Consider the following 24,385-nt stretch of genomic DNA (forward strand, 5'->3'; position numbering starts at 1 on the left):
GTACTCAACCCAGGTGTCCCTGTGATATAACTATATCACTTAATGATAAAAACCAATGAGTTTTTAGCGCAAAGGGAGTTGTTCTAATGAAAACTAAGCTGGAAGCTCTGAAGAGTCCAGTAAAGGCAAACTGCTAAAAAACATTAAAAAAAAAACCCCACCTGCTGTAAGGTGCGGGGAAACGCTGCAAAAATCTACAAAACTCTTGCACGTAGTGACTTCATAAGTGCCTCAACTCTACAATTAGGCGTATTAAACAGAGCCCTATTGAAGAGGTTTTTTAAAACTTAGACTGTGCATACGGCTATGGTTAATCAGGAGATAAAGCAGGGAAAGCTGGTCCTCCAGCGAGAGGCCAGGACCCAGGAAAAGGCCTGGACACGTTTGCGCTGTTAGCATTTTTTTAAACAACAAAAATGTATTAATGAGTTACTTTTTAAATTTTGAAACATTCAAAAATTAAATGGTATCTTTAGCAAAGCATAGTATACTTTTAACAATGCAAAATGACTCTGTTTACTTTGGCATTTTTTTTTTCTTGCCCTCAGTTGTATTTAGTTTTCTAATCACTTGGAGAATTTCTGGCTTTTAACAGACGGGTTTAAATGCACGTGCTGTTACGAGCTCTGCCCGTGTTTACCATGTCCATCTCCCTACTGCTTTCCTGTTTGCTCTCCTCTTATCACATGGACCCTTCTTTCTCTGCTTTTAGCTTTGCTGATGTTGTAAAAGGTTTATATCATGTTTTAAGTTCTGTTAAGATATATCTCTAAGTTTTACATCAGAAGTTTCATTAAAAAAAACAAACAAAAACTCTTGACACAGCCATTTACAAATCATTGCTCACAGGTTACAAGAGATGTTAAAGTGTAAACAAATTTTCCCTGATTCTACGGGGCAGGACACCAGGTGAACCCTAGGTGACCCTTCAAAAATCAAGTTTTATCAAGCTTCCAGCAAATCCATTGTAGAACCCATCTGAGTTAGATGACGCTGGCTGGGAACTATCTCAGTCTTGGTCATTAACTGTATGTAGAGTCTACTGTTTGGAGCAAACATTTCTACAGAATCTAGTGCAGAAGTGACGGGGGTTAAGCGAGGACAGGACCCTTGGATCCACACTGCATGTGACTGGGACAAGCACGAGCCAGGCCTGAGTGTGCTCGGGAGCGTGGGTGTGCGCCAGGGGGAGGGAGGGGACGTGAGAGGAGAGACGACGGAATTTGGGTTGACCAAGTGCTTAAAAAAAGCCAAATCTCTTCATTTTTTTCTTCTGAACCCGCTTTTTAAATTTCATAATTAACACACACTCGCCTCGTCAATTTTTCTCAACCATTCTCTCTCCTTACTGCTGACCATACTCTTGTTTCCCCACAAATTTTTCCTCGATACCCAAATAACCTTTGTTCAACTAAAACGAACACAGATTTCTTAGCAACTCGTTTCTGTTTCTGTTAATATTTGATGGATTTCTCCCCGCTAATAACAGACCGTCAGGCAACTCAATAGTTTTGCCGCAGCTGAACTGATGGTCAAATTCCGCCTGGACCATCAGATGAAGGGGCGAGAGACCCAGGTTCCAGATTTCTGCACCATTTCAGAAGTGGGTGCAGCCCAAGGGATTTCTTTCAGAGCTCCCTCTCACCCAAAAGTCAAATGGCCCCCAAATAAAGCTATGGGATAAGACCGTGGGTGCAAAGAAACACAACTGCTTTCTGTCACCCACAGTGAGTTCAGCATCCCATAGAGCTTTCATGCTCATGCATGTAGTGGAAACACCCGACAACAATAATGAAGGTGTAGAAGATACAGTGTGACTGTCTAATAAAACAGCGATTCTGTGGACGCTCACTAGTGGAGTCAAGCTGTCCTAGGAGGCACCTGGATATTTTTTATCGCCTGTGAAATGATGTTTATTTTCCTGCATGTTCTAGGTGGAAAAACTCAGCCAGTCATTCTTCTGGTGAACCAGCCGGGGAACTTCATCCCCCAGAGGAAGCCTCACCCCGCATCCATTAAGGCAAACCCCTGTCCGTTCTGGAAGGACGCTCCCACCCCTCGGCCCCGTTACCTCCTGCAGTTTGATCTCCTCGGGCTGCAGGATCTCCAGCACCCCACTGCTCCGAATCTCCGGAAGATCCTGCCAGAGGTTAAACCTCGAGTGGGGGTTACTGAGCAGACAGATCTGGGGCAGAGCCCTCCTCTCGGGCGGGCTGGCCAACTCCTCCTCCTCGTCCCCCTCCTCGTCCTCTGGAGTGTCCTCGCTGGCTGGGGACCCATCGGCACTGCCTTGTATTTCTGCGTCCTGTTGCCTCCTGGTTTCGATCTCTTGGAGAGTTGATTTATCTCGGTATTCCTGATACAGGAGCCCTGAAATCAGAGAGAGTTGTAATAAAGCAGAGAGAAAGATTTTACGTGAACGTCACCTGGAGTTGCTAAGTCAAGGCTTCCCATTCTTATCAAGACTGGATGCTCCCTGCCTGTGGATACACAAAGGACATCAGACCTGCCACGTCTCCACGACAGGCTCCAGGACCACAGAGGAAACTGCCATCGTCTTCATTTCTCGGGAAAAATCAGCATGTGGAAGTTTTATCGGATAAGTAAAGAAATCCCCTGACAGAAATCCAATCACACAAATATATGCTTTTCCCACACATGGCAAAAAACAAGAATCTACAACTTGATGTGCTAATAACCATGTGCACAAAGTTGATGGAACTGTCCCAATTACGTTTCAATATCCCAGAAGGATACTTCCCATAGCCTTAAATGCTTCAATATTAAAACTCGAGTATATTCGTTTCTAAAATGGGAGTAGTTGTAAATTCTCATTTTGAAGGGAAAATCAATATTTCATCAGCCTTATGATTCAAAAGGGAAACATTCCTTTTTTGCTTTCACAGTTTCAGACTTACTTCCCTGACCAATTCCACTTGAGTCTCAGAGGAGATTTGGGGTCCAGGTAAATCAGTGCAAGTGTAGCAGCACCTCCACAGAGAAGACCCATACGGATGTCCTGGCCATGGGGCACAGGAAGCCATAGCTGGGAGGACAGAGGGAGAGAGTGATCCTGCTGTAAGGCTGGGAGGAAAGGTCGGACCCCAAGGGTTTCGTCTGTTGGGCCACCGAGGCAGAAGTCTATCCCGAGGGGTGGGGGAAGGCCCCAAGAGACCTGTGGCATGCAGGCTCTGCCTACATTTTAGGAGAACCATGGACTAGGCTGCAGCAGCTCCTCAGGAGAGCAATGATCGAGGCCTCAAGTGAGTGTTGGAGGAGGGAATGGAGCCCAGGCCTGATTCCAGGACAGTGACAAGGTTGAGGACAGGCCCTGGTGACTGGCTGCTGCTGGGTCATAAATAATATCCAGCTTGGAAACATCTTGGTGGCACCATTCGAGGAGACAAGAAACACGAGCAGAGGGTTGGCCTGGGGGAGGGGATGAGGGGGAGATCAGATGCGCTCAGGACCAACAGAGGGAGAGGCCCAGTGGGCAGGGGACATACTGCCCCGGGACTGGGAGAGGGGCTGGGGCCCTTTGATATGTCTATTTATAAAACACAGATGATTCTCCCAGGAAAGTTCCAACAGGCATAAACGTACCATTTGTAACGCACTTGCTCTTACAACCCAGTACAAATGTGAGCTATGATCCCTCCTTTATCTAATCGTTAACATGTCTAAACAGTAGAAAAAGGAAAGGAAAAAGAAAACCAAAACAGACTACCTTTGAAATCCTGAATGTAGCTGGATAAATTACATTCATTAATAGGAACCTGTGGATTAATTAGCTTCCAATGCTCCATAAATCTAGATTATAAAACCTTTATGTTAAGGTAGGTATAACATTTGCTTCAAAAAATTAAGATCTTGTGTTTTTTACAATGCTACAGTCCAGCAGAACACGACATGGAGTTAATTTGCCAAAGGAATAAAAAAGATCAAAGTCAATGCTAAATGCAACCCATACTGAAGATCTGTAAAGACAGGTCCAACGTCACCATATAAATTGGTTGGATCATGAGCATAAGATATAACTATTGTTGCCAGCATCAAGCTAATTATTATCCTGTGATTCTGATACTGTGTTTACATAGGTTTAAAGACATCAGGTTTCCACGGGTTGGCTTGGATTCACTTTCCAATGCTTAGCATAGTGTCTCCCACATAGTAGGTACTCAAATATTTGTTGACTTGAGCACCTTTAAAAAATGCAGTCTTCAAGCCTCACAAAAGTATCTAATTTGGGATATTTCTGGAGGTTCAAAAATATGTCTTATGTGTGTTCTAGTCAGCAAATCATAGGTAAATACTATCTCGATCATCTCACTGTGATACACAGGCTGAAAAGAGACAAAAATGCAATGGGCTGGAAACAATATTTCTGAAATCACACTGTGGCAGACACTGTGTTGGTGGCCTCTCCTTATCCCCTCACACCCCTGTTTCCCAGCTGGCAGGGTGGGGTTTTGCTCAGGTGCTGACCCATTCTGTGCTCAAAGCAGCAGGTGAATGTTGACTGATCAAAACCTACCAGCACGGTTCCCTTCCCCTTGCCAGTGGTGGGTTTAGACATGGGCATGTGACACAACCTGGCTACTATGGTCGGGATGTGGGTGTCCCCCACAAATTCTTATGTAGGAACCTAATACCCAATGGGATAGTGTTAAGAAGTGGAGCCATTGGGGAAGTGATTAAGTCATGTGGGCTCTGCCCTCATGAATGGGATTAGTGCCCTGATAAAAGAGGTTGAAGAGGGCTGCCTTGTCCCTTTTCTGCCATGTGATGACACAGAGAAGGCACCACCTTTGCAGCAGAGAGCTAGCCCTCACCAGACCCTGAATCTGCTAGTGCCTTGATCTTGGACTTTCCAGCCTTCAGAACTGTGAGTAATAAATTTCTGTTGTTTATTACCCAGTTGAAGGTATTTGGTTATAGCAGCAGGAATGAAGTAAGACACTGGCCAAAGAGAGTAAGGGGACATCTTCTAAGGGCTTCTCAAAAAGATGTCACTTCCCAATAGACATTTGAAGACAAACTGCTCTTCCTGCATTTACACATGGTTGCTTGAGGATGTGATGCCTGGAGCTATGGTAGCCATCTTGTAACATGAGGCCCAAACAGAGGGAGAGAAATGACAAAAATCAGCTGGTGACTGTTTGGATGAACCATCTGGACTCATTAACTGAGATAGAATACCTCCACTGTTTAAGATCACTTTCTCCTAAGGTCCAGGGTTTGATACACACACACACACACACACACACACACACACACACACACACACACACACACACACACACACACACACACACCCTAAGATTACTTTTTACTGGTAGCAAAGATTCTCAATACAAGTAATTTTAGAATTTTCTTAAAACTTCATACTTTTTTTCTGAGGTATTTAGAATATGAATTTAGACACCAATTTCCTGGAGTTATTGTGATTACATAGTTATCTGATACACCATGTAACCATTTTTCATAACCTTTTATTTTTATTTGCTTTAAATTCAGATTATAATACAAACAGGGTAGCTTTTGAAAATTTACCTGAGAAACTTCATGCTACATGATTAGATTTCTGTACTCAAGGTACAGTTAATATGTCATGTTTTCCTGTTTTATATTTTGCACATTCAGTGAGCACAACTGTATATGGAAATTAACTTTACCTGTAAAAGCTTGCACTTGGCATTACATGCATGCGGAACTGGAAGGCTCTGTTCCCATCTCTCCTAATTAAAATGATGTATACCAGGCTGGTGGTGCTGCCCAGAAGAAGGGAAAGCCCCCAGCTCCTCTTGCCAAAGCCCCTGAGCCATTCAGAATCTCACTTTCCAAAGAGAATGTTTTTTTTTTTCTTTGAATCTTTCAAGTAGAAACTTCTAAAGGGCAAGGAATTCATTTATTATTTAGTGAGCACCTTCTATGTGCCAAGCATTGAGTTAGGTGCTAGGTACAGCGACAGCACACACAAACATATACACACACACAGACACACAAAACCAGTCACAGGGTCTCAGAGTCTATGATCTACCAGGGGCACAGCCAACTGTAATGACAGTTGTATACCGTGCGATGAGTGGTCTTGACATAACTCTGTCTGGCCTTGATGGGGGCCACTGCAAAATCCAACACAGTGGTCTACAAAATGCCCACAAATTCTTTCCACTTTCCTTCTGCCTTAATTACACTGTGTCTTTACGAACCTGCCATTGTTTGCTGACACCTGGCAAAGAATTACTTCACTCATGGAGCTGAAAACAGCTAGGCTATTGTAGAGATCTGCTTAGCCCAAACTTCAAGTCTACGGACGAATGATGTGAGATGAAGGCAGGGTTGGCCCTGTGCTGTCATTCAGTACATCTGTTGAGACCTACGATGGGTCAGGCCCAGGAGCCACGGAAAGAGATTCACTACAGTACCCACAGATACTGGCAGGGGCAGTGACAGAAGAGACTTGGAATGTCAAAGTCTCTACTGTGTACCTGATGGGGAAACTGAGCCCCGAGATGAGCAGGTATTAGAACTCAGGATCCAGTTCCCAGCTTTGAGCTTATGGCACTGGCCCAGCAGGTGCAGCTGTCTGCAAGGAAAGTCTGCACACGCCCATACTGCAGACGGGAGCCTCTCTCTGCAAGTAGGCATGGAGCTCCTGCCCAGTTGATGTCCTTCCTAGTTATGACACTGACCTTAGCCAAAGGGTACCCTTTTGAGAGGGTAGCAGTCAAAGTTTGCAGTGTATCTAAGGCACAGGTGGCTCTCTTCACCACAAAAGACCATATGTGGCAGACAGCAGGAGAAAGGGGCTTTCAGAAGTCTTTGTTTCAAAACAAGGATTTCCTAGTTGGTATCAGTTTCAGATCCGCTGGTCTCCACTCCCCCAGCAAACACAAGGAAAAGCCGCCACCACCCCCTCCTGATTGGGGGGAGGGGGGTGCTGGGGCTGGGGGCCCACCAGGAACAAAATTCCTGGAGTCAGCACAACTTCACAGCACACTGCAGGGGCTCCACCCCCTCAGCTCTGCAAAGGCTCAGCTCCTCCCTGCCAGGGAAGAGTGGGCTGGTCCCGAAAAGAAAAGTCTCCCAAACACCAGGTCTCCTGTGGCGACAGAAGCTCCATTTCCATTCTGGAGACACTTCAAGTCTGTCCCAGCGCTTGGGACTGGAGGACAATAACTATCTATTTAGGGAAATTCTTTTACAAACCTAGAATTTATATTTATTGAATAGACTGTTGGCCTCTCTGACAACGGCAAAGAACAAACAGATCTTCTAAGCCGCTGGTACCATTTTCAGAATAACGGACCCACGTTACCCATTCATGGGTGCCTGTAGTGATGACACGAGACCTAGTGCGATGTCACTAGCAATTTTTTTTAATGCAAGTGCAGAAGTTCTTGGGCTGCCGTCTCAACCCACTTTCTGTGTTCACACACGCAGGCTATGCCTCGACTTCCCCTCCGGGCCATGTTCCTGGAGAGGTTTCCCTTCCCAGTCCAGGGGCCCCTGGGGCAGCTCTCTCTACTCGACCTTTCCCTCCCTGTGCAAAGTCAAACTCGCTTCCTGAGGTCCTGAGCCCAGCTCTGCCCAGAATCCCGGTCCGCACTGTCCCTCTTTAGCTCTGACTGCGCATCCAGCAGCTGCTTTAGCTTCCAGGTCCTCCCCAGACCCCTCTCTGGTGGGGGCTCATGGAATCCTCCCTCCTGCATAGCCCAGAGGTGACAAGGGGACAGAGGGCCCTCGGCCACGAAAGAGCTGGGCGAGCAGACCTCCCAGGGGGAGCAGGATAGAAATCCATTTGCTAAAGCCCACCGAGAATCCACGTGTCACAAATGAAGCGGCGCCCCGGGGACACCCACCTATTTGCTCAATGAGGTTTCTCCAGGAGTCGGCGGGAATGGGATGGATCCTCTGCAGGGCCTCGGTGAGCGTGGTGGGGCTGTCGGCGAGGGCCGGGCACTCTTCGGGTGTGGTCCCATTTCCCGGGGTGGAGGACGACTCGCTGCCAGAGACGGAGCAGGACAAGGGGCCGGTTATTTTTCAGCCACGACACACCTAGGCCAGCTCGGACCCGGGCCGGGCCGTCCAGGCGGAGCAGCCGCCGCCCCTCCCGGCCGGGTGGGCCCCACAGGCCCTTTTTGTCACCGCACCAGGGCGCGACGGGTGATTCATCCCCACACCAGCCCGCCCAAACCTTCATGTTTTCGGAGCTCGCGGGCAGGCGTCGGAAACTTGGCGCGCCCTGCCTGCTCCCCGGCGCCAACTGGCCGCCCCGACGGGTCCCGCGGCCAGGAGGCCACCCCGAGTCCCTCGCCCTCAAACGCCCCCCGGCCCCTTTCAGGCCGCGATCTCCCTGTCCCAAGGCCACGTGGCGCAGAGAGGGGGCGCCGAGAGGGACGCGCGCGCCCAGGACACCCGGGACGAGGGCGCAGGAGGCGACCCAGGGCAGGCACCGGGGTGCCGGCGGCCTGGGCCTGAGCCCGGGCCGGGACCCGCCCCTCACCGGGCGGGGTGCGGGCCCGACGGGGGTCGGGAGCGGGGGACGGCGGGGGGCCCGCTGGCGGGGACAGGGATAGGCCGCGCGGGTCAGTGCCCACGGCCCAGGGCGCCAGCCGGGAGGGAGGCACGCGGGGGTGGGGACGGCCGCCCGTCCTCACCTGCCGGGCAGGTGTCCCGTCGCCGAGTCGCGCGCGTCGCTCTCCGAGGTGGAGCTGTCGTGGTCCACGGCGCAGGCGGCGCTGAAGGCTGCGGCCAGCAGCTCCATGGGGACCGGCGGCGGGGCGGGCGCTGGGGCCGGGTCGGGGACCGCGCCGGGGTCCCGGGGCCGGGCGGGGGCGACGAGCAGGCTCCGGAGCCGGGTCACCGCGCGCGGCTCGAGCCGGAGCTGCAGCCGCCGCCGCCGCCGCCGCCGCCGAGCGCTCCCGCGGGCGGGCGGGCGCGCGCCTGAAGGCTCCCGGGGTTGCCACGGCAACGGGGAGCGGGAGGGGCGCGCGCGGCGGGGGCGAGGCCGGAGGGCGGCGCGGCGGGGGCGCCTGGGCCGGGCGCGACCTGTGCCCCGCGGGCGCCGACTGCGGGCCGGGCCCTCCAGCCGCCCCGCGCCCCGGCCGCGATGGCGAGAGAGGAGCGGGGCCGCGGCAGCGCCTTCGCCTGCGCGCCCAGCTCCGCGGGGCGCACGGGGACGCTGCCGGCGACGCGACCCTGTCTGTGCCCGAGCACCCTCGAAGCGCCGCCTCGCCCACGCCGGGCACCCTCCGCAGTCTCCCGCGAGGATGCGGCGCGTCGACCCCGCCTCTGCCGCCCCGAGCCCGGCCTCGGGACTGTGTCCCCGCCGGAGGTGCCTTCGTCCGATCGCTGTTCTGGGCACACTGGGGTGGCAGGGGACCCCTGCGCGAGCGCTCCCGACCCTCGCGGGCCGAGAGTGGGTTTGGGGTCTCGAGGAGGAGACGCCAAGGACCCCGAAACCTCCGCCGGGTCCCCCCGGCCGGCCACACTGATTCCTGGAGCCCGTGCCTTCGTGTGGCTCGCTCAGTCCGCTCGCGGGTACAGACGCGAGCCAAATGCTGACTGCAGCGGACAGAGGGGGCAGCGAGGTCCCGCAGGTGCCCACGGCCCGGGCGAGCCGCCCCTCTGCTCACTGATAACGCCGCCTGCCCGGGTGTGACGTGGGCTGGAGGGACCCCACCCTGCACACCGCCGGCGGCGCTCGGTGACAGCGGCCTGTCTGCAGCCAGCCGGGGCCAGTTCCTCTGCTTATGGTCCCGAGGATACCTGGGGTGGGGAATCTTCCTCTGCTCCTTCCCCAGCACATTCCACCCACGGGGCATTGGCTTAAACGAACAAATCCCTCGTTCTTTGGATGCAAATACTCCTGGTGGGAGGGGTTCAGTCCTCGCTTTGATCAGTCCTTAGCCAGTCCTCAGTAAGGCAGTTGTCACCAAGGGAGGGTTCGGGAGCGAAGGAGGCCGAGGAGGCTTTTTGCCTGGAAGGACCACCCCGTGGTCCCTGCTGTTTCATCTCCCAGCTCCGTCTGCAGGAAAGGGTCCTCAGGTTGACTGAAATCCAGTTCACTTAGCCCTAGTTCCCCTCTGAGGGCCAGAAGGGGCAGGGCTGATCTCCTCTGGCCCGCAAGGCCTCAGAATATTTGAGAGATCACCAGATGGGTCTCTTTCTCCAAGCCAGCACCTCCCTTCCTTGACCCCTTCATATGGATCCGCGTGTGTCCAGTCTTCCCCCTCCGGAGCTCACGTTGTCCGCTGCTCACCGGCCATCTCCACTTGGATGTCCCCCCGTTAGTCTGCTTAGGTGCTATGACAAAGCACCATACTCCGGGTGGCTTATAGACAACAGAAATGTATTTCTCCAGTTCTGGAGGCTGGAGGTCTGAGATCAGGGTGCCCACATGGTCCGGTTCTGGTGAGCAACCTCTTTGGGATGCAGACCGCTCACTTCTTGTATCCTCACATGGCGGAAAGAGAGGGAGAGCTCCTGGGGTCTTTTTGATGAGGCACTGATGCCATTTATGAGGACTCCACCCTTATGACCCAATTACCTCTGGAAGGCCCCTCCTCCTGACACCATCATGTTGGAGGTTAAAATTTTAACATATGAGTTTTTGGGGAAGACAAACATTCAGTGCATAGCATTCTGCCCCTGCCCCCTCCCCCAAATTCTTCTCACATGCAAAATACATTTATTCCACCCAACAACCCAAACGTCTTAACTTGTTCCAGCATAACTCTAAAGTCTAACATCCAAAGTTGCATCTACATGTTATCTAAATCAGATATGGGTGAGACTCGAGGTATGCTTTATCCTCAGGCAAAATCCTCTCCAGCTGGAAACCCGTGAAACCAAACAAGTTATGTGCTTCCAAAATACAATGGTGGGACAGAGGATAAACAGTCCCATTCCAAAAGGGGAGATAGGAAAGAAGAAAGAGGTGACAGTTCCCAAGTTAAGTCCAAACCCTAGCAAGGCAAATTCCATGAGATCTTTGGGTGTGAGAATAAGCCTCTCTTTCTAGACTCACTGGAGAAGTGATCTCACCTTCAGGGTTCACCGGGGTGGCCACATCACCCCCACCACAGCTTGGCAGCGTGCTGTCCACACTCTGGTTTTCCGTGGTGGCCCCAGCCATGCCATGGTTCTCTGTGGTCACCCATACTTTAATTCCCTGTCAGCATGGGGGGGTCAAGCCCTTTGAAATTGAGGTGGATGCAGCCCTGCGCCCCCCCCCAGCCTGGGCACTCTGGCCTATGATGGGCGCGATAGCCCTGATGTCTGAAGTGCCTTTGGGGTCATTCTTCCCTTGTCTTGAAGAAAAGCACCTATCCACAGCCAAATAGTTCTGTGATCCAGTCCTGTAGGGTCTAAGAAGTCCGACAGTTGTCTTTCCTTCATGTTGTCCCATTTTCTCAGTTTCCTCAGTCCCAACTGACAGTGTTGCTATTGGAATAGTCCATCTCCATGCTTGGCTTTTGTTGAGATTAAGTCTGCGGTTCACACGCACTAATCTCCTTATCAAATGGTCAATCCACCACATCCTTAGTGTTGTCTTTTGAACACACTTTCTCATTTTTTATAATATGGATAGGCCGACATTTTTCCAAATGTTAAAGTTTTGCTTCCTTTTTACTTAACAATTTCATCTTCAAATCATGTCTCTCTCTCAAATTTTACCATAAGAAGTCTAGAACCGAGCCACTCCTTCAACACTTTGCCTAGAAATCTACTCAGCTGAATATCCAATTTCTACCTGCCACAAAACACTAGAACACAAACACAATTCAACCAAGATCTTTGTCACTTTATAAGGATCACCTTCCCTCTGGTGTCCAACAGCATGTTCCTCATTTTTGTCTGAGATCTCATCAGAACATCCTTTACCATCCGTATTTCTACAGACATTTTGTTCATGATTATTTTGGTATTCTCTAAGAAGAGGGAAGCTTTCTCTGCAGCCGTCCTCTCAGTGAACTCTCACCAGAATCACCTTTAAAATTCCATTCATGGCAACCTAGGCGTTTTTAGCATGCACCTGAAAACGCTTCAGCCTCTACCGATTACCAGTTCCAAAGCCACTTCCACATTTTTAGGTATTTGTTACAGTAGCACCTTCACTTAATAGTACCAATTTCTTAGTCAGTTTGGGCTCCTATGACAAAATACCATAGACTGGGTGACATATAAACAACAGAAATTTATTTCTCACAGTTCTGGAGGCTGGAAGTCTGAGATCAGGGTGCAGCATGGTTACGTTCCGGTGAGGGCCCTTTCCCAGGATGCAGGCTGCTTACTTCTCATGTGTCCTCACATGGTGGAAAGATAGCTTGAGAGCCCTCTGGGGTCTCTTTTCAAGGGCACTAATCCCATCATGAGGGCTCCACCCTCATGACCTAATTGCCTCTCAAGGGCCTCATCTCTAATACCACCACCACAGGGGTTAGGATTTCAATTCATGAATTTTGGAAGGAGACAAACATTCAATCCACAGCATCCCCTAAACACCCGAAACTCAGCATATTCCACAGAGCACTCACCATCTCCCCCTAGCCCACCAACAGCCCCCTAGAAGGCCAGGTAGACCTTGAGAACTGGCCTCAACTTCTGTACCTTCTGTCACCCATGTGTCAATGGCTAACTGAGCTCCCTGGATCCCCAAAGTCCCTCAAGCAATCTCCCCACTCCTTGGTATCTGTACTGCTACAAGTCTGTCCTCCCTCCAAGTCCCTCTCTTTGTGTCTTCCTTCTAAACGATGGGTCTGATTTTGTCTTGTCGCTCTTCTGCTTAAACGCCTTGGGTGGCGTCCCATTGCCTGAGGGCAAAGCCTTGCCCCTCACTCTGTAACAGGTTCTTCCCCAGCCGTCCACCTGCCTGCTTCCTTGGCAGCGAGCACTGCCCTCCCCAGCTCTTCTGAGGCTTTGGCCTCTTCGTACTTTTCCAGGCTCTGGGATTTTCCAAGTGCTGTTCCCTCCCCTAGGACTCTTCTCTCCCCAGGGAAGTCCTTGCCCTTCCAGGTTGGAACATGCTGGGGTGTCCCCCACCAGGCCCTTTCCTCTTTGTAACTAGGAGTCATTGCCTGGCACTGTAATGCTCCGTTCATAGGACACTCTTACCCCAAGCCATGGACTCCTCAGGCTTGTGTACCTGGGATATTAGTCATCTTTCATCAGGGTCCACGGAAGAGCACTCTACGGGCAATCAGTAGGGCCTGGTGGTTTGCATAGCTTCACCGTCTCTTAAATTTGATGTAATTCTAAAAGGAAGCTGTTACTTTCACACTCTGCTGCACCATAGAGAAAAGATTCATTTTTTTAAAAAAATCAGAAAATATTAAAGTGAAATTACATATATTAAAATGAGTATAATAAAATCTTCCAATTGAAAAATAAGCTAAAAATATCCTCCTAATTATAAAATCAGTTTCGAAAGTCATTGAGTTCTGAGGCATGTAACCTTAAGTTATATTCTTCATGTTCTATTTTCTATCATATTTAGTGCTTATTAGACAGGCTCTTATTAAAATCTCTGCTTAACTGACATTTTGCTCTGAATCATTCACAAAATATAGTATTGGTAAATATTTCAAATATTTATACCTGACCAGCACATAATAGGTGCCCTATAAATACTCGTGAATGAATTAATGGTATGTTTTAAAAAAGAAGTGTTTAGCTATTTTAGGTATTTTATCTAAAGAGCATCTATTTTTTCCTTTGAGTTATTAAACATTGAAAGCAAAGTGGATTCTTATTTTGTAGCAACCGCAGCTTTCAGGAGTACTTGTTTATGTTTATTAAAATTTTCTTGACCCTGCGGGAGACTTGCTAGAAGTGGCAGGAAGCTTAGAGATGATCTTTTATTTACCAACACTTTTATTTTACTGAAAAAGCAAGACCAGAGGGTTAAATGACAAGCCCAAGGTCACACAGCTGGTTAATGGCAGATCTGGAAGTTTATGATAGTAAGTCAGGGCTACATTGTATGGAATAAGAGACTACAAATTTCTATGCACTTATTCTTTTTTCAGGGTCACATGGTATGTCACCAGACTATCAAAAGTTTGAAAAAAAATTGTATTCTTAAATCTAGGAAGAAAATGGCTTGGAGATACATATATATATATATATATATATATATATATATATATATATATATATATATATATATATATATATTTGGTAGTGAGAAGACTCAAATACGAGTATATATTGGAAGTTTCCAGAAATATACACTCGATAGCTTTTAATTAACTGTATCTTTTAAAGCCATAAACACAGTAGTTTATTTCTATCACTCTCAAAAGACCTTTTTACTTGCTTTGAAAATCAACAAATTTAATGCAAATAGGCAGCAACAGCAGTCAATCCTCAGAAGACCACAGCCTTAAGAGTTATATGGACCCCAAAATCTAGGGAGAAAGTTAGGAAAAGTACAAGATGTGTTCTTAGGAAGAGCCTGCCTCTCTCACTGCAGCTCTAAGAATCCCAGAAACCCATACTCGATGGATGAAAAGATTTCAACACAAGTAGATTTTCCAGTAGTAAATTGTTCTGCTGCGTGGTTGGAAGTATTTACTGGTGAGGTGGAGGTAGAGATTTTTTCCCCTTTTCATCATGAGGATAATTTGTAAATATGGGATTGTAACATGTTATAGAAATAAGTTAAAAACAAAATTAGTCTAGCCCTGTGTCATAAAGAATTAATCTTACCAAACAGAGGTCTGGCTTTTGCCCCGGGCTCCTGGGAGGTGATCTCTAAGCTGCTGAAATGTCATGTCTGAAAACAATGTCTGCTTACCTGGGGGCTTTGGGCCACACCAGATAGGGTGTGGGCTTTGGGTCATGTGGTATTGGTTCAATCTCCAAAGGGGCTAAAGACTGATGGGCACGTGGGCAGCCAATTGGGTGTATGTGAACAAGCCTGAGAAAAACTCCGGACAGCAAGGCTCAGGTGACCTTCTCTGATGGACAGTACTCCCTGCACATTCTCACACATCGCCACTGGATAGTGAGTGCTGTCCACAACTCCATGTTGTGGAGCTCCATGTATGGAACTTTCCCAGACTCTGCCCAATACACCTCTTCCCTTGGCTGATTTACATCTGTATCCTTTCACTGTAGTAAATTGTGAGTATAACAGCTATCAGTGAGCTCTGAATCCTTCTAGCAAATGATCAAAACTAAGGATGGACTTGGGGACCACCAAACTCCGCAGTTGGTGTCAGAAGTGGGGGTGATCTTGTGGACTGTCCCCTAACTTTGCAAGCCTCTAATCTGTTTTAGAGTACAGTGACCACTTTCCTCTAACACTGCCTCTCCCTGATCTCTTTTTCTCTCCCTCAATCCATCCTAAACACAGCTGCCGTGTTAATCTTCCTCAAACATGTCTGATCTCGCACATCTGTTATCTTCCATGACTCCCCTGTAACTTGTTGGTAATTCATTGCTCAATGGAGTTGACGTATAGGCCAGGCTGGGGGCTGCCCAGATAGAGCCTGGGTCACTCCTGAGAGCTCCCATGGCTCTATTCTTGATTCTGTTAGCACCTGCTGACATGATTTCTTCTCCCAGTGGACCTGAGTTTGTTGGGTGCAGCTATGAAGATGACATTTCTTGCTGCAACCCAAAAATCCAGCACTTCCAGAAGGCATGAGGAAAGAGTGGGTGAATAAGTAAACACGCCGAAGTCAGTAGGCTTTACGCTGGCATGCCCTTGGTTTTAGTCTTCTCCTACAGTTATTGAGTGTAGCATCAGGATTCCCTTGGTATTACACCTTGCATTTCTTCGGTCAATGAAGTTGTTTCTTCATCCCACTTCTCTGGGAACTAGCAGATAATAGCTTTTAAATTGGTGCTTCAAGCTTGAGGGAGGTAGCTGTGACCTATCGCGGTGAGTCCAAAACACCATTAAAACTGGATTCAGTGTTTCGGCGAAGTGAGGAGTGTTTTTGTTTGTGTTCCTTTTTGACATGGTTGCTATGGCAGATGGTTGTACTTTTGGTTAAATAGAGAAAGTCCAAAGGGATGAGGAGATGTGTACAAACCCTTGTCTGGTTTGAGGAGATATGCTAGCGTTGGACGGGTTTCAGGGATTATGGGAAGCAGGCCTATAATCCTAGGGCTTAATGGTTAAAGATTTGGTATTACTAAGCTGAATACATTTTTTTTTTTTTTCTGAACCAAAAATAGGTGCCCAAGTATTTTGCTCCACTTCCAGGCATGAAAGGCAGCCTGGAGGATGTTGCTTGGTTAGTGAAATGTTGAAATTTCCAAACCATTTTGGTGGTTCCTGTGTCCTTAGAAGTGTCCTTAAAAGGCTGAGACAAATGGTGGCCGTATCTTCAATTATGGGATGTAGACAATTGTGTACAGCCTTGATGAAAATGTATTTCGCAATAAGATGCTATAATGCTTGTGTATTTATCTGGAAAATGATGGAGGGCCTGAGATATGTGTTTCTCTGGAATATTCCTAACCAAGGAGCCTGGTATAATAGGGTCTGGGGATTTGGGCTGTGGGTAATGTCATAAGCTTTTGACTAATAGGAGCATGCTGAAGCAAGGTGGACCTAAGGAATAAATACTGTAATTTCCAAGATGTGTTGAGCGTGAGATTTAGAGTAAATACAAACAACTACAAATAGAACTACCGTACGATCCAGCAATTCCACTGCCGAGTATATATATCCAAAGGAACGGAAATCATCAAGTTGAAGGGACACCTGCACTCCCATGTTTATTGCAGCTCTATTTACAATAGCCAAGACATGGAACCAACCTAGAGGTCCTAAATGGACGACTGGATTAAAAAAATATGGGATATATACACAATGAAACACTACTCAACCATAAAAAAAAAAAATGAAATTCTGCCATTCACAGCCACAATGAGGAGCTTGGAGAAAATTGTGTTAAGTGAAATAGGCCAGGCATAGAAAGAGAAATAGCACATGTCGTCACTCCTAAGTGGGATCAAAGAAAGGAGAGAGAGAGAGAGAGAGAGAGAGAGAGAGAGAGAGAGAAGAAAGAAAAAGGAAGAAAGAAAAGAAAAGAAAAGAATGCATTGAACTTTCAGGAGAGAACAGACTTGTGGTTACTAAAGGGGGGAAAGGGGAGGAGGGTCAGGGAGAAATTGGTTAATGGACACCAAGAATGAGTATGTTTTGTAATGAGGAATATGCTAACTATCCTGATTTGATCACCACATATTGTACACAAATACTGATTGTCAACTCTGTACCCCACAAATATGTACAATCAATTATGTTGCAATAAAAAAAAAAAAAGAAATTTGGAGTAAATAAGATTAAGAGTTGCCTAGGAGCACATAATTCATATTTTTGGGTTGTGGCCAGGGGGCTTGTGTATTCTTAATTAGAACTCACACAGTAATGGAACGAATAGTTCTACTTCCTTCCATTTAGATTCATTTCAAATCACTTTATAAACTGTATAGTTAGATCTAGTTTAGTCCTACATTAGTAAGAGTACTTTGTAAACTATAGTACACCAAACAAATAGAAAGTGATATTATTATTATCTTGGTAGCCTACATTTAGTGCGAAAAATACATTCACTATTGTAATGGAGAATGTATTGCCTGACTGAAAAAATATAGCAAAACTGTTTAAGGTATAAAACAAGAAAGAAAAAGGTATTCACTCATAAACAAAGTAGACTTGAAGGAATAGCATGAAGTTAAGAAAATTAATAATTACAAAATTTTCAGACATTGTTCCTTGTAAATTACAAATAACTGGATTCTAGAGAAGTGTTCTCCATAACAGGAAGTATGGAGACAGGGTAGGGACAGGACTCGGCCTGTCCCTCACCTTGACTCTTCCCCTCACCCTGTTTTCAAAGAATTCAGCATACCCAGCTAAGCATTTTTCACAAACTAAGATAAGCAACTTTTAAACCACAAACATCCCCCTAAGCAGTTAGCCCAATGCCTGCATGCACCCAAAGCTTCAAGGTGACAACTACAATGACCCCCCTGGGGTGGCAGTACTGAGCAACACCATGATCTTGGACCTACTGAGCAGACACAGGGACTGAATCCCTAACCGAGCATGCGCCCATAATGCAACCAGGAAGAACAGAATGGACCACCTCCAGAGGTGCAGGATGATGATGCTGGCCTGCACCCCTTGCCCTATAAAGGACCCTGAACAGCTACCCTTGGGGAGACAGCTTCCCCACCGCTGTCTTCCTTATGCATAAGCTCTCTTCTCTTTAAATAAAGCATTGCTTTCTTTACTGCTGGGTGCATTGTTTGTTTCTGTGACTTTGAGACCCAAGAACCTGGCCTGGTAACAGTATGATAATTTTTTCTTTCTTTTTTTTTTTTTTTTTGTCTTTTTCGTGACCAGCACTCAGCCAGTGAGCACACCGGCCATTCCTATATAGGATCCGAACCCGCGGCAGGAGCGTCGCCGCGCTCCCAGTGCCGCACTCTCCCGAGTGCGCCGTGGGCTCGGCCCACAGTATGATAATTTTTCATTTCCTATTGAAACAGCCACCTTGCCCTAAACATACTGTAGAAAGAATGTCCTTTGTTGAGTTAACAGGACTAACTGTTCAAGGATTTAGGGGATTGTAAAAAGGCCAATATGTTTTTGGTAGAGACAGGTCATGTTAGGAGAGATGTGAGAGATGCAAACAAGGCATACCACCCAAACGCTCGGGAATGGGTCCTTCACTGCCCATTGTAATGTTGGCAAAATGCCTTTCTTCCCAGGAATTCAAAGCTTCTGGCTACAATTGATATTTGAATTTCAAAGAGTCTCATAGGGAAACTGGTGACATCAGCATATAAATTAGCACAAAATAAATGGATGTTATCATAAAGAGAAAAGCACATTTAAAAAAATATCAGAAGCACAGCAATCAAAGAGGTTTAAAAATGAACCACCAGTGGTTGCCAAGGCATGAAGCTGTCATTGGCCTCTGGGCATGAGCGTGTTAGTTGATAACATTTCCAGAGGGCAATCTGACAACACATATCATAAATCTGTAAATGTTCATACTCTGGGGAAGAGATTCTACCTCTAGAAATATATCCTAATGAACTATTAAGAGCCTGTGCAAAAAAAAAAAAAAAAGAACTGCAAAGATGTTTATTATAGTTTTATTTATAACCGTGAAATATTTGGAGCACCCTAATGTCCAATAATAGATGATTGACTGTGTGAATTATGACATATCTCTGAAATGAAATACTGTACCATTAAGAATGATTTAGAAGAATATTTAATGATCTGGAAAGATGCCCACAATGTTTTAAATAAAAAAGGAGATTACAAAACTGAATGGTAGTATGGTCTTATTTTGTTTATAAATAGACTTCTACACATGGAATTTTAAGCACGCATCTATACTTTTAAAAGGACTGGAAGAATGATCACCAAAAATATTTCACAGTACTTGTAGCTGGTTGGCTGGAGTCTGAGGGAATTTTCCTCTTTTTACTCATATGTGTTTAAAATTTTTTCTACAATAAATGTGTCACTTATGTAATAAGGGAAAAAAAGTTACTTTAAGAAACAACATCAGTCCCTTAATGTGCATAAATTTAGAGCATGAGTTTAAAGCACTCACATAAGCACAGCGGATCCTTGGAAAAGCATTTAGAAACACTTTTCAGGGTTCAGGGTTGAAAAGGGCTGGCTGTTTTGTATTCTCTAGATTTACCTGGGGGAAAAAATATCTCAATTTGTTATATAAATCTATCTCTGAAAAAGCTCTTTAGTTTCTAGAGAATCACGAATTCATATTTACAGTCAATTACTTCCTGGAATCGTTAAAATTAAAGCACTTCTCTGATATTCTAATCTGCCTTGTTATATAAATAGTCCCCCTTTCCCAGAAAGTCCTCTTTTCCTTCCATAAGCCCACACGCATGAGTCCTGACCAGGTCCCATCAGAAGGGTCATCAGGAAATCATGCCCTCCCTGCACAGGCAGGTACCCCTAACACCACAAGCCCTTCCCTGCCCTCCTGCATGGCTACCTCCCACCTGTACTGACTCAGATGCCACCTCCTCCGTGAAGCCCCCCATCACCTCCCGTAGCTGGTTGTATTTGCGCACCCTTAGATCTCCTGTGGCTCTTCCCCTGGGCTTCTCTTAAGGCTCTGATCACTTCATTGGGAAGGTAGTTTTCTGTCCTACTGGACTGACCGTGGGGCCAAGACTTGTCCTGAGTGATCCTGCTACCTTGCTGTGCTGGGCAGAGCACCTGGCATACCCTTGAGGCTCTCTGCATATTTGCTGAACGGGGGAGGATCTGGGGCAAACCTGAAAGCACCCAGACATTCCTTTGGGACTGTCTCTGTGCCTCTCTGTAAATCACAGTCGTAGAAACATCTCACAAACCCCTTTTCTTCCATGCATTAACATAAGCCTTCTCTGCTTGCTACTCCCTTAAAGAGGAGTGCACCTTAACTAAAGTACCATTGTTTTCCAGGGAGAAAACCAGTTTACCAGCAAAGAAGTGAAATTTCATTTTTGCTTTTTGCCTGCTTGCTGTTTATCCCTCCCCCAAACTGACCAATTGCTGCTGCTTTTCCTAATTTTAAAGCAGCGTCTCATTTTTTCCACGTGGTGAAGATTACATGTTAAAATATTGCTATTTCTAAAATGTTGCTCAGTCCTGGGAGTAGCTTTTATTTGTCACAGAGTCTGCAACATCTCTAGGCCTGTTTCTGTTTAGTTTAGGCTAAAAAAAAATGGTCCTTAATAGGTCTATTCTTCCTTCCTTTTTTTGTGGGAGTCTTGGGAGAGGGTCTTGAGCTCTCCAGAAATACAGGCTTCTATTTGAAATTAGCATTTTTCTTTAAAAAGAAAGAGACTCTAACCTGTCACCAGCTGAGTGTTTTCTGTAAAAAGTGATGGATTCTTATGAGAAGAGAGGAGAGCTTTCTCCACAGGCGTGAGTCAGAGAAATGACAGAACAGAATGGAAAAATTCCTTCCCGCTGAGAACACCTTAGGATACATCGTGTCTCTTTCTTAAACCAAGTCCCTCGGTTTCAGCACTTCACGTGCTGTGAATCTCCATCGATGGTGCAGTTGTCTTAAAAACGGATTGCTCTACATTTTCTGTACTGAAGTCCATTCTGATTACTGAACTAAAAATCAGGGGAAACAGGCACTGACATACATTGCTGATAGGAGAACAAAATCATCCAACCCCTTACGGAAGGGAATTGGACAATAAAGCATCTACACGTGCATTTACCCTTTGACCCAGCAATTCCCCTTCTAAGAATTTACCCTGAAGACACATGCCCTGAAATACAAAGCAAGATGTGCACAAGGTTATTCATTGTGGCATTATTTTTGGAAGCGAAACTTTGGAAACAACCTAAGTACCCATCCCAAGGAGACTGAGTGAACAAACTATGGTGTAGACATGAGGACGAGCAAGGCACCTCTGACCGGATGTGAAGTGATTCCAGTGGTCAGTGAAAGAAGCAAGGTATGAAAGAGCATATGTAGTGTGCTCCTTTGTGAACTAAAGAGGGGGAAATTAAACAATTATACACACACTTTTCCCCCTGAAAAAACAAACACGGGAAAGGAAAAAAGAGAAACTAAAAAAAATGGTTACTTCCAGAGTTGGGGTAGAAGGTAAGATTTTTCTGAGAGTACTTTTTATATAGTTTTGACTTGTAAATGATATAGATGTTTTACATATAATAAAAGAAAATCTAAAAGTATGGGAAAAAAATTAAACTCTAGCATTGAAACAAATGAACCAAAGTGATTAACAAATTGATATCATAACCACACAGAAAAAAATTAATTAAATTAATTTTGAAGATAATATTCTATCTTTATGCCCTTACTGAGATCTATTCTAGGACTTAAAAAGGCAAAGATATCTTAAACTTTGTTTAGTAGGTGTTGTGGGATGAACTGTGTACCCTGAAAGGTATGTTCAAATCCTAACCCTTGGTACCTATGAATGGGACTCGATGTGGAAATAGGGTCTTTGCAGATGTAACCGGGTTACAATAATGTCATACTAGACTAGAGTGGTCCCTAATCCCATGACTGAGGTCTTTATAAGAAGAGGGAAATTTTGGTAAAGAGATGCACAGAAAGGAAAGTGCTGTGTGAAGATGTTGGCAGAGATTGGAACGATGCACCTACCAGCTGAGGAGCACCAAGGCTTCCCAGCAACTCCAGAAGCCAGGACAGCGGCATGAAGCAGGTTCTCCCCCACAGCTATCAGAGGGAGCATGCCCCTGCTGGTACCTTGTTTTTGCACTTCTGGTCTCCAGAATTGTGAGAGAGAACAAATTTCTGCTGTTTTTAAGCCACCCAGTTTGTGGTATTTTGTTACCTAAGAGACCAGTACAGTAGATTTGTTGTTGGTTATGGTAGAGTGATTTTGAAATTCTTCTGTGTGTACTTGTAGAATAGAGCAATATCTTATACTCTACTGATGATGAAAACCAGGCTCCTCGCTGTTAGAAAAGGAAGATGAAAATATGGAATGGGGGGAATAAGAAGGAACACTGTATACTGGATTGGAATAGGAGGTATCCATATGACTTCACTGACACACACACGTGCACACAATTTCCTAGCTATGTCTGCTAGAATGTCCTAGAAGCAATGACCCATGAGTAGAAATGAGCACCCCTAGCCCCCAGATCTTGGTGTCTAAATACCATTCTCCACTGAAAGGAACTAAGCCTCCTTGGGAATATGGCTAATTCCACACCTGGGATATAGAAAGTATAAGAAAGTATATAAAGTATCTTGCTGTGTCTGAAAGCAAGGAAGTGCTCACTGACAGGAGGAGATATAAATGTTAAGGGACATCTTAGCCAGCTTGAAAGGGCTCCTACTGACCAAATTTGTGACTGTTTGAGCATCAGAAGGAATAAGACAATAATGGATTAAAATGCATTGAATTAAAAAAACAAATACCATGAGTCCATAGTGATATTCCAAAACAAAATGAAACAAACCAAAAAACAAAGGAAGGGTCTTTTTCATAGAAGAAGATGAACTAATGTAAGTAGAAGGAGTACTAGAACATCCCCATTTTCCAATTCCCAATGTAATAGTCAGTTCAGGATCAATACTGGATGTTAAGAGCCATAGAGTGAAAGGATAATAGGAAAGAGGATATTTACATGGTCTCTAACTATCACTCTGCAAATAATTATTAGCTGCAAAAGGAAAAATTGTACCTTTACTTCAGAACAATCTGGCAGCTTCCAAATTAACCACATGATCGAAGTGAGCATCGGGAAAGTGGGCCACACTGACATTAGTGCCTCCTGATGGATGGAGCTCGAAGTCCTCATCGCCTGGTGCATTCTTGCTAAGTGTTTAACCCGAATCTAATGAAGCATCTAGACCTAACTTCCAGCTTAAAGGAAATACAGGAAGTAAAGGAACAAATTGAACAATACATGAGGAAGCAGCCAGACAAACCTACAATGGGGGCAATTCTACCAGTTGAAAAGCCTGGATTTTTATAAAGTTGGCCATGGGAAAAAAACAGAGAGACTATTTTAGATTACAGGAGTCTAGAGCAAACAAACCAACAAAAGCAGGGATCGAAACGTGATTAAATATTGATTCACAGGTCCCAGCTATCAAAGACATTTTAAGGACAATTGGGGGACATTTGAATATGCCTGGACATTAGATATACTATGGAATGATGGTTAATTTTCTTAGGTGTGATAATGGCGCTGTGATTATGTAGAGGGATGTCCTTACTCTAAGCTGTACACCAGGTACGTAGGGATGAAGAATTATGATGCCTGCAAGTTACTTCCATTGGTTTAGCGGAAATAAAGGAGGAAGAGAGAGAAAAGAGAGATAATCCCAATATGCCAGGGGTTAATAATTTTTTGAATCTAGATCAAGGGCATATGGGAATTCATTGTACTACACTTTCAATTTTTCTGAACATTTAGCAATTTTCTCTATAAAAAGTTGGGGAAAAGGGAAAAAAAGTATTTAGAGAAGTAGCACATTGGATTTAAGGCATCAAGTTTAAGTGTAATCAGATGTGTGGTATAAAATACTGAGGTTGAGATGGGATGGAGGCCAGGGGCAGAAAGAGACCTCTGCCCCTCACGTCGTCAAGCCTGGGAGCTCTGGGGTGCCAGGACCCACTGGGATGTGAGCCCCAGGAAAGCTCTTGGTGCCTTTTGTTCACTGCTAAATCCTCGGTACCTAGAACAAAGCCTGGATCCTAGCAGGTGCTCAGTGCGCATCCATCATCTGACTCAGTGAACTGTAAATAGCTCAGGGATAAACAGCTTTGATTTCTGAGTCAAAGATCAGGAGGACTTACATTGCTTTGCACATGTATTGCGAAACGACAACAGGTTATACCAGTTGAC

The 24,385-nt window shown here is 45.9% G+C and overlaps 1 protein-coding gene across 2 annotated transcripts in view; it reads right to left on the minus strand.

The window, feature by feature from the left end:
* The window catches only part of NGEF (neuronal guanine nucleotide exchange factor), a 73,836-nt gene that overhangs the window by 32,106 nt on the left and 17,345 nt on the right, over positions 1-24,385 (minus strand). The window contains exons 1-3 of one of the 2 annotated variants that reach the window (XM_063110806.1): positions 8,664-8,770; positions 7,866-8,008; positions 2,072-2,370 (exon numbers count right to left, since the gene is read on the minus strand). In XM_063110806.1, coding sequence (XP_062966876.1) covers positions 2,072-2,370; positions 7,866-8,008; positions 8,664-8,770 — 549 coding nt within the window. Of the gene's footprint in view, positions 1-2,071; positions 2,371-7,865; positions 8,009-8,663; positions 8,771-24,385 lie in introns of those variants that run through there. The other variant, XM_063110796.1, reaches the window with a different exon arrangement.

This window comes from Cynocephalus volans, chromosome 1, assembly GCF_027409185.1.
Source record: "Cynocephalus volans isolate mCynVol1 chromosome 1, mCynVol1.pri, whole genome shotgun sequence".
Classification (NCBI taxonomy): Eukaryota; Metazoa; Chordata; class Mammalia; order Dermoptera; family Cynocephalidae; genus Cynocephalus; species Cynocephalus volans.